This window comes from Salmo salar, chromosome ssa20, assembly GCF_905237065.1.
Source record: "Salmo salar chromosome ssa20, Ssal_v3.1, whole genome shotgun sequence".
Taxonomy (NCBI): domain Eukaryota; kingdom Metazoa; phylum Chordata; class Actinopteri; order Salmoniformes; family Salmonidae; genus Salmo; species Salmo salar.
In genome coordinates, this window is record NC_059461.1 from 52,892,774 (window position 1) to 52,902,064 (window position 9,291).

Consider the following 9,291-nt stretch of genomic DNA (forward strand, 5'->3'; position numbering starts at 1 on the left):
CTCGTCTCTCCTCTCCTCTAATGCTGTTCCTCTACCTCTTGTCACCAGGCCGTTCCTCAAGTTGAAGGACTGCAACAACAGCAGACCCAACATCTCCCGCTCCTCCTCCAGCACCAGCAGCTTCAGCAGCACCACCGGAGAGGGAGAGGCCCTGGAGGAGCTTGACACTGTGAGGGCCCGCAGCCACGCCACTGGAGAGACAGGGGGCTGGGGAGGGGGAGGCCCTTGAGGCATTGTGCTGAGGGCGTATGGAGGATGGACTGAGGGTTGGGGGATAGGGAGTAGGGAGGCAGGGGGACAATGAGGCGGTGGGCTGGGAGATTGGGCGAGAGGTGGCTGTAGAGCAGAGCAGAGGGGTAGGGGAGTGGGGTGTGTTGAGGGGGGCTTGGGTGAGCCATAGCATTTAGATCAGGACTGGCATGGTGCTTCTGGCACATGATTGGGCAGATCATACGCCTGCGGTGCTCAGAAGTGGTGGGATCCAAAATGATGAATTGTATATGGACCGTGTTTGTTTTATCATTAACTGCATGAAGGCATCAACAAATTGCACAGTTGGAATGATGTGAGAGGATCTGGCAGCACTGAGAGAAGAAATAGAGGGGATGCAACATCATGACAGCTGGTGATTAAGTCAATTATGGTTCCTGTCACTCTCTCTGGATCATAGTGTGTTGGCTGTCAATCACGCACGCTTGGCAAAGGATGAGAATGTCACATCATTATTGTATCATACACACGTTACACAAACAGATAAGTGTTTACACACACAAAACTGTTGTTCCAGAGTTCGCAGCTCAGTTTACAGTTTTGCTGTTGAACAGAACTCTGTTAACCTAAGGCTGGAGTTTGTGTGTCCCTCTGGAGCAGTTTTGGAGAGCACAAGAGCAGCACAGTGCTGAAAACCGACCATCTGTAGTAATTCCAGCTAAAGTCTGTCGGCCTTGAGTTAGTAGCCCTACTCTGTAGTGTGTGTGACAGTAGAAGGATACAAATAGATGACTACCCTCACCCTGACAGCTCATCCTCATCTTCCTCTTCTCCTTCCTATTTCTCTTTTTCCACATCGACATCCTCCTCCTCCTCTTCCTCTCCCAGGGAATCCACCCATCCATAGCCTCGTCGTCCGTGTTCAGCCCCTTCCCTTCCCTCAGCGTGGAGAGCCAAGGCTCGGCCACCCCCCTCATCATGTGTCGCAGTCCCACAGGTAACACTGATACACGACACAACACCTAGGTGTGACTGACCAGGATCCAAACCTGGGTCTCCTGCGCACCACAAGACCGTGTTAGCCCTCTGGGCTAAAGTCTAGGCATTCTGCAATTTATCAGGCTTGCTCAACACATGAGTATGGTTTTGAACCATCTCTGTTATATATATACTGTAGGTCTCTATGCCCTCTGTATCCATATGTTACACTGTAGAGTGCAGTAGTGGGTTTGTTCACATTCTTTACTATCAGGAAGCACACGTTACTTGCGTGATTGTTTGCGAGTATGTTTCCTCATCCTCAATGTGTGATTGAAACTTAATAATAGACTATGTATTCCTCTGTTAACGGAGGCTTTATCTTATTCTCCCTCCAGATGTGAAGAGTAAGATGTCTCCGAGGTCAAACTTGAAGTTCCGCTTTGACAAGATGAGCCACTCCACAACCGTAAGTGATGTCTCACTGTACTATACTGTACTGTACTATACTGTAATATACTGTACTGTACCATACTATATTGTACTGTACTAGACTGTAATATACTATACTGTACTGTATTATATGGTCAATATACCACGGCTAAACGCAACGCTGAGTGCCTGGATACAGCCCTTAGCTGTGGTATATATACCACCAACCCCCAGGGGGCCTTATTGCTTTTAGAAACTGTTTACCAACGTAATTAGAGCAGTAAAAATATGTTTGGTCATACCTGTGGTATGCAGTCTGATATACGACGGCTGTCAGCCAATCAGCTTTCAGGGCTCAGTTTAAAATATACTATATACTTTACTATACACTGTACTGTACTGTACTCTACTCTATCGTGCCACATGTGTGACAAACACACTGCTCAGTTAATGCAGTCTTGAAGTGACCCACTGTTCTCCTCCAGAGTCATTAGGATATGATACAGCATCAGGGACAGTAGCAAAACTTTATCACAGTCCCTTCACTACACTCTCTGCTCTGAGCTAGGTTCTGTATCACAGTCCCTTCACTACACTCTCTGCTCTGAGCTAGGTTCTGTATCACAGTCCCTTCACTACACTCTCTGCTCTGAGCTAGGTTCTGTATCACAGTCCCTTCACTACACTCTCTGCTCTGAGCTAGGTTCTGTATCACAGTCCCTTCACTACACTGTCTGCTCTGAGCTAGGTTCTGTATCACAGTCCCTTCACTACACTGTCTGCTCTGCATACCTCATCTCTTATCTTTAGTACACTATCTAGCTAGAGATCCTGCATTAACCTGTCAGCTTGATCTCTCATTAGAATAGTGATGATGATGATGACGATATTGTTGTAATGGGACATTTATGTTACTTTCTATTGCAGTCCGAGTAAAAATCTGGATATTCCAAAAAAGGGACAAACTGGCTGTTGGAGCAAAAACACATCCCCAACATCACCAACGCATCACAACGGAATCCCAAAATGTACTTAACTTCATGACTTAAGGGAACTTCATGACTTAAGAGCACACACGCAGACAGATACTGAGCTGGAAAGGAGGAAGAGTCCTGTGAGTCAACTAAGAAGTGGTGAAAAAAAGGTTCCTCTCAGTATCTCTCTCTCGACATGTCTGGTACAGAAATAGCTCACAGTGAGAGGTTCCATGTGTTGCTGACATCACACCACATCTTTATTGGCCGCTGGTCTGATTAAAATACTAATCTGTAACATTAACCTGATACATCTAGACAAGGCAAGGTTTAAAGGTCCAATGCAGGCATGTTTATCTCAATATCTAATCATTTCTGGGTAACAATTAAGTACCTTACTGTGATTGTTTTCAATTAAAATTGTCAAAAAGAAACAAAAATAGCTTCTTAGCAAAAGGCAATTTCTCAAGCAAGAATTTTGCTAGGCCTGTGGGGAGGGAAAACTGAAAATGAGCTATTATTGGCAGAGAGGTTTGGAACTCTCTTTTTTATTGGTCTATTAACCAATTTACCGCATGGTGATGTCACCAGACAGGCCAAACCTCCATCCCAGCAGAACAGGCTGAAATTTCAGGAGGTCTTTTCAAACAGCTCCTACACTAAAAGGGCATTATCATCCTTTTCACTATTTCACAGTATTATTCCAACCTCATAGTGTGGAACTATATATAAAACACAGGAAAATCTCGTTTTTGACTGCACTGGGCCTTTAACCTCACAACATTCATCGTCATTGATTTTTGAAACTGTGGTGATAGGTCACTTTTCCGCTGCACTCATCTCTCAGATTACAGAGATTGTTTACTGTTGTCCTCTTCTGTTCTGATCTCCATATCTGGGTCCAGGTTGGTGTAAGTTGTACTATCCTTCAGAAAGGGATGTTGTTGTTAACCTGGCGGACTGTCTCTCTTGCCTTTGCCCCAGTATGTCTGTTTGGGGACAGTTCCTCTATTGCCTAACAAGGAGTTCTTGCTGCAGTAGTTTAGCTGCTTTTTGAGTCACCTGTTGTAATGCTGGTCATCTAACCCCTTGGCCTCACATACAGTATGTATCGGCTGCACAGTCAACGCAGGTCAATAGAATGGATCAATCCACAATAGTGATAGATGCTAGGGTTGGGGTCAATTCCATTTCCGTTCCTTTTTTTTTTTTTATCTCATATGAATATAATGAGGACAATTGGAATTGGAATTTTAGTTAACTTCCTGAATTGACACGGAATTGATAGATACAGTCTTTATCTCTATGACTCAATCCTCATCAAACCGTTTTGAAGTATTCAAGTTTGTCTTAAGCTGCAGAAGAAAGGGACTTGATCCTCATAAACCAAAAGCTCTATTTGTGGAGATTTGCTCACATGAAAAGAAAAATGCCATTGCGCTCTGTCACAAGCTTAATTTAGCCAAAGTCGCGCCTTACAATCTATCTGAAACCCTTTCACCTTCCATGTGCTTCTCACTATGTGAGAGGTTGAGCAGAGAGTTTGGATTTGGTTTATTTGGTTTATGTTTAGCTGTGGGTGTCTGATGAATCCAAACCTGCGTTGAAATACTATTTGAAATCTTTCAAATACTTTGAGTGTGTGCTCTAGCCTGCCTGGTTTGCAGTTTTCGGACAGGCAAGTTAATCAAGCACAGATCATGGATTTGAAATGGTTTAATATAGTATTTGAACCCAGGTCTGCTTTTCACATGTCCTTATACAAACATCCAGTTGTATTTCACCCAGTTAATCAATGTTAATTGAAAACATGTATGCTTATAAAGGATGCATAGCTGAGAAACACACAGACTGCTCCATGCAAATCATTTTTAGTAGTTCAAGTCATTTCACAATGTTTTTTTTTCTCTCACTAACATTTCTCCAAAAATAAATAATTGGCCAGAGAATATTTTAAAGGGATCTTACATATTTTGGAAGTGTGATTGAACGCTTTGTGATTTCGATGGTTCATTTTTCAATCTTAACTAAAAGCAAACAGAAAAAAACAGTTGATGTTAAAAAAAAAACAATGTTAGCGCATTGTAGTTCCAAAAGATATTATAATACAACTTGACCTTGTTGTAAGCTATATGATTATAAACGAATCATGTGTGAATGTCTTCACCCAGGAACGCATCGAAATGGCAAGGTCTCCATTGATGTGACCAAATCATATTTGAGTTTGGGAGAATATCCATGCACTAAAGCTGTATAGAGGTTCATTCTTATCGCTGGAGTGTTTGTGACTGGAGTTCTGTTATGTGGTACACAAAAACTCCGAAAGTTGAGCAGGGCAGAAAGTTAAATAGGAACTAGTCTTTTAGTTCGTAGAGGGCATCCACAAGTGCCCCTCAGCCTGCTCTCTGTTAATAAGGCCATAATTTATTGATTTTATCTTTTGCTATTGATGTTATGTAAAATGTAATTGCAGATTAAATTAATGAAATAGGTCAAATGAAAATAAATGTTAATTTAAAAAGCCTACAAATGTATATGTATATTTCGTTATGTAATGTGCCATTAAGAATTTATTATAAAATAAAATGTTGTATTTTGTGTCAATTTGTGTTGTGTTGCTTAATTCAGTGACCCCACAGGAAGGAACAGAGGTATATCTACATGTTCTTGTCTGTTAATTAATTATAAAAGGGACATGGCATGCTTTAGACCTGGGTTCAAATACCATTTGAAATCATCTTAAATAATGTATATATGTGCCTGATTGAGCTTGCCTGGCTTAATGGACCAATGGAATAGTCCAAAATCTGAAAACCTCACCCCTCTGGTCCTCCAGGCAGGCTAGAGCAAACACTCAAAGTATTTGAAATATGTCTAATAGTATCTGAACCCAGGTCTGCTTTACATGGAATATTGTTTGGAGGGGGAAACATTTAATACAAGTCGCTCTACTTTGCTTAGCAGTGGCAATATTTTGGTATGGAACATCAGCTCTAGTTTGTTTATTTAAACACATGGCAGAGAAAGTAGTTTCCACAAATGACATAATTACAGTGTTAACAAATAAAAGACAGTTGCATAAATCATTATTTAGAACATTGAACATAGATTATATTCTCAGATGATTTTCACATGGCATCATGATCTAGCTGAGTGCGTGGATAGCAGTTACTGCATGACACATACAAAATCAGAACACATCTGAAATCATTCAATCCAGAGCTCTGAAATGTGACCACTTGGTCACAACAGTCTGTTACATCATGCGGAGGTGAATATGGTTGTGAATTCAGGGGATAGCCTTGGTCAGGACTCGAACCCGGGTCCAGCGACTGTCAACCCAACGCCTAAGCCTTTACGCCAAGAGATCCAACCATTTGACGAGGTCACTACCTACTGGCCACAGACGTCAATTCGATGTCTATTCTGATTCAGAGGGGTTGGGTTAAATGCGGAAGACACATTTCAGTTGAATGCATTCAGTTGTACAACTGACTAGGTATCCCCCTTTCACTTTCCCTTATTCCACTTTGGTTCCACGTACTTTCATTGAAATGACGTGGAAACAACGTTGATTCAACCAGTGTGTGCTAGATAGGAGTTGGGTTGAGGTCTCTACAATATAAAGTCTGACTGAGTCAGGAGCAGTGGCAGTTCTAGACCATTTCAACTGGGGGGGCCAAGCTGGGGCCAGTTGTACTGTTAGAGTGGCCAGTTACATTAGACGTTATTGTTGTCATATCGTTTTCTTCATTGCATTGCAGGCATTAGCAGCCAAAAGACCATGTTCATAATCATTAGTGTTTCGCATTGCCACTGTCTATAACGGATGTAAAAAAAGATAGCAAAACTTAGTTATGTAAAAATTATTTCATACTCCACATTTAGGCCCCCCCCCCCCCCCCGAACTTCCCCTGGTCAGGAGAAGCGGAGAGAGGAGTAGACTGTAGGCTGTGCAGCTTCTCGTTGAGGATTAGGATTCGGCTGTTCAAGGCAGCCCTTTGAAAGAGCTGCATAGACCAACTGTAAGAAAACAGACACTCAAGTTAGCCCGAGGAAACATTCTACAAAAAGGTTAAGGATAAGGGCATTCAGAAGCCATTATTCAAAGTATACCCACCTCTATCTTTGGTTTAGGCTTGGGTGTGGCTGCAAAGAAAATATATGAGTCAAAAGCAGAATTAATGCACACCTAATTGGGCACTTCACAAATTAGCATTAGACTTGGCCTTTAAACAAGCAGTAGACACGATCAACTGTACAAATGGATATCAAGTTCATGTACAGTACTGTGGTAGAAATGTGAATGTCAACATACTGCAGCAAGATGTTATGAAATTGTATCGATAAAGAAAGAGATGTCTTACGGGGCTTGTCCTTGCGTGCGCTTCGGGAGCGTGGTGGGGGGTTAGGTGGTGGTATTGGTGGGGGCTGAGAGGGGACCTTTGACCTTATATAGCAAGCCAGACCCAGAACCAAAACCAGGGTGATTACCAAACAGATACTTACATACACCACCACCCGGGAATAGCCCTTCCACACGGATGTGGGTGGTATGGCTACAGAGAAAAGGTACAGCAAAATCAATGATGTCATAGCACATACCAGTCTACTTGTCATCTCGGAATGTGGAGTGGTCATTTTCTGTGATTGTGATGTTATTTTGGGGGTAAATCTTACAAAGCGTTGACAAAAATAAATATATACTGTACATTACTTGCATGAAATTGATTAACAATAGAAGGACCATATCTACCTTTAGTAATGTTCACATGCGTCATATGTCCAACGCTGGTGTATCCCTCAACCCAGGTGATCTGGCATTGGTACATTCCATAATCTGATTGGTTGACGTTGAGGATGTCCATGAGCAGACAGGTTCTATTGGTTGTCAACGTGACGTTGGAGAGATGATGCCTTGGAGTGGGACTAAAGAGAAGGAACTGTCCCTCTGTTGACAGACCCCATCCTCCTGTCCAGCCATCATCTCCACAATGCTGAACAACACAGGATAGGGAAAGAGTGCCCCCCTTTGGTACGTTAACAGAACTTCTCTTTGCCAAGACAGAAGTCACACACTCCTCTGCATCATAACCTGAGGGAACAAAAGTTGAAAAAAGTGAACACATAAATATGATATAAACAATTCACTAGACAATAGAGGAGCAGCATCTACAGCAATGACTATCCTAATAGCAATCAACATTTATAGTAATGAGAGAGAACTAATTGAGAGTAGTTATTTCTCATGATACCTCTTTTGTAGGAAAGCAGATGGTACATCAATTTTGATTAGATTGTTTGATTGATTACTTGTCCTTCCTTTTCTTGAGTGACATCCTAGATAGCTGTTTCAGGTGTTTGTTGGTCATCCTACTTATGGTTTTAAAACCAAGGTTATATCCACAACTGTCAGGAATCCTAAACAAAGTAGTTGGACTTACCCGGGAGAATGCATAGACAGGTCAATGAGAGAAACAGACAGTTGTACATGTCTTTTTTTCCCTTAGAATAGTACGTTTTTCTTCAGCGTTCCCCTTCTAGTTACTTTCTCCTGTATGAGCTCATGACGGGTTCCATAGAGCAGCCCCAAGACATATCCTGGTGCCTCAGGAAGCTGGACCGAACATTATCAGCGCAATAACTACTGTGCTTTTACCAGGCGTATACAAATAGTTTTTCTTCGTTTTTCAATTGTTCTCTCACTTTCTCATGACATTTTTCTCCCTCATTGGGAGTGTACTCTCCGCAATTGCGAAATGGTTTCCACCAGCTGCCTCAGTCGAGTTGGAAGTAAGGAAGGAAGTTCACACACACACACACACACACACACACACACACACACACACACACACACACACACACACACACACACACACACACACACACACACACACACACACACACACACACACACACACACACACACACACTCTCGCTCTCTCTCTCCAACTCCAAAAGACAAATCACATCCTTCCTCAGGCTGAACCCCGAAATCTGTGGGCTGGGCACAATTATTAACTCCTTAGATAGAAAATACATTCAGCATTACATTTACTAAAGAATACATTTCCATGGAAACCAAGAAGAGAGTGTGTTGAATGTGTAGGTTTTTGATTGTGTCTGTACATTGAATCTCATTTTTTTCTATTTCAATGGAAAATTGTGTAATGGCATGGACCATGTTGTATAGTAAATCTCCTTGTTGCTTCTATCCACCCTAGGCTATATTTCGAACCAATTCAGGCCAACCGCAAGGTAGTTCAAAATGTAAAATTAGAGCAACAAAATGAGTTATTACGGAATAATAAGAACGGTATACATACATTCCACAATGATTGTCACATTTCAACTGAATAACTTGGTATAGAGCTTAAACTGTACTGACTCTGATGATCCTCTAATATGAGGTCCCATGTCCTCACCAGTCTCAGGCATACTATTAAATGCCAAGGGGCATGTTTTCTATTCATTTTTTTTATTTCACCTTATTTAACCAGGTAGGCCAGTTGAGATCAAGTTCTTATTTACAACTGCGACCTGGCCAAGATAAAGCAAAGCAGTACGACAAAACAGCAACACACATAAACAAACGTACAGTCAATAACACAATAGAAAAATCTATGTACAGTGTGTGCAAATGTAGAAGAGTAGGGAGGTAAGGCAATAAATAGGCCATGGAGGCGAAATAATTACA

General features: G+C 41.8%; 2 protein-coding genes across 8 annotated transcripts in view; one reads left to right on the forward strand and one right to left on the reverse strand.

Moving 5' to 3' along the window:
* LOC106580794 (rap1 GTPase-activating protein 2) overlaps positions 1-5,198 on the forward strand; it is a 109,422-nt gene extending 104,224 nt beyond the window's left edge. For all 7 annotated transcript variants that reach the window (XM_045703602.1, XM_045703601.1, XM_045703600.1 and 4 more), the window contains 4 exons: positions 49-169; positions 1,099-1,207; positions 1,587-1,657; positions 2,548-5,198. In XM_045703602.1, the coding sequence (XP_045559558.1) occupies positions 49-169; positions 1,099-1,207; positions 1,587-1,657; positions 2,548-2,556 (310 nt within the window). In that variant the 3' untranslated portion in view covers positions 2,557-5,198. The remainder of the gene's footprint in view (positions 1-48; positions 170-1,098; positions 1,208-1,586; positions 1,658-2,547) is intronic.
* A 1,277-nt stretch (positions 5,199-6,475) lies between these two features.
* LOC106580897 (uncharacterized) lies at positions 6,476-8,402 on the reverse strand. Its single transcript, XM_014162429.2, has 5 exons — positions 8,039-8,402; positions 7,351-7,689; positions 6,962-7,153; positions 6,715-6,743; positions 6,476-6,617 (listed from the first exon to the last, which is right to left on the reverse strand). The coding sequence occupies exons 1-5, from the start codon at positions 8,085-8,087 to the stop codon at positions 6,513-6,515; spliced, it is 714 nt and encodes a 237-aa protein (XP_014017904.1). The 5' UTR covers positions 8,088-8,402; the 3' UTR covers positions 6,476-6,512.
* Between the last annotated feature and the right edge of the window lie 889 nt (positions 8,403-9,291).

Coding starts and splice junctions, on each gene's coding strand:
- LOC106580897 (XM_014162429.2), bottom strand. CDS start 8,087: ATGTACAACTGTCTGTTTCTCTCATTGACCTGTCTATGCATTCTCCCG. Junction 6,744..6,961: donor CGCACGCAAGGACAAGCCCC/GTAAGACATCTC, acceptor TTTTCTTTGCAG/CCACACCCAAGCCTAAACCA. Junction 6,618..6,714: donor AGCCTAAACCAAAGATAGAG/GTGGGTATACTT, acceptor GTTTTCTTACAG/TTGGTCTATGCAGCTCTTTC.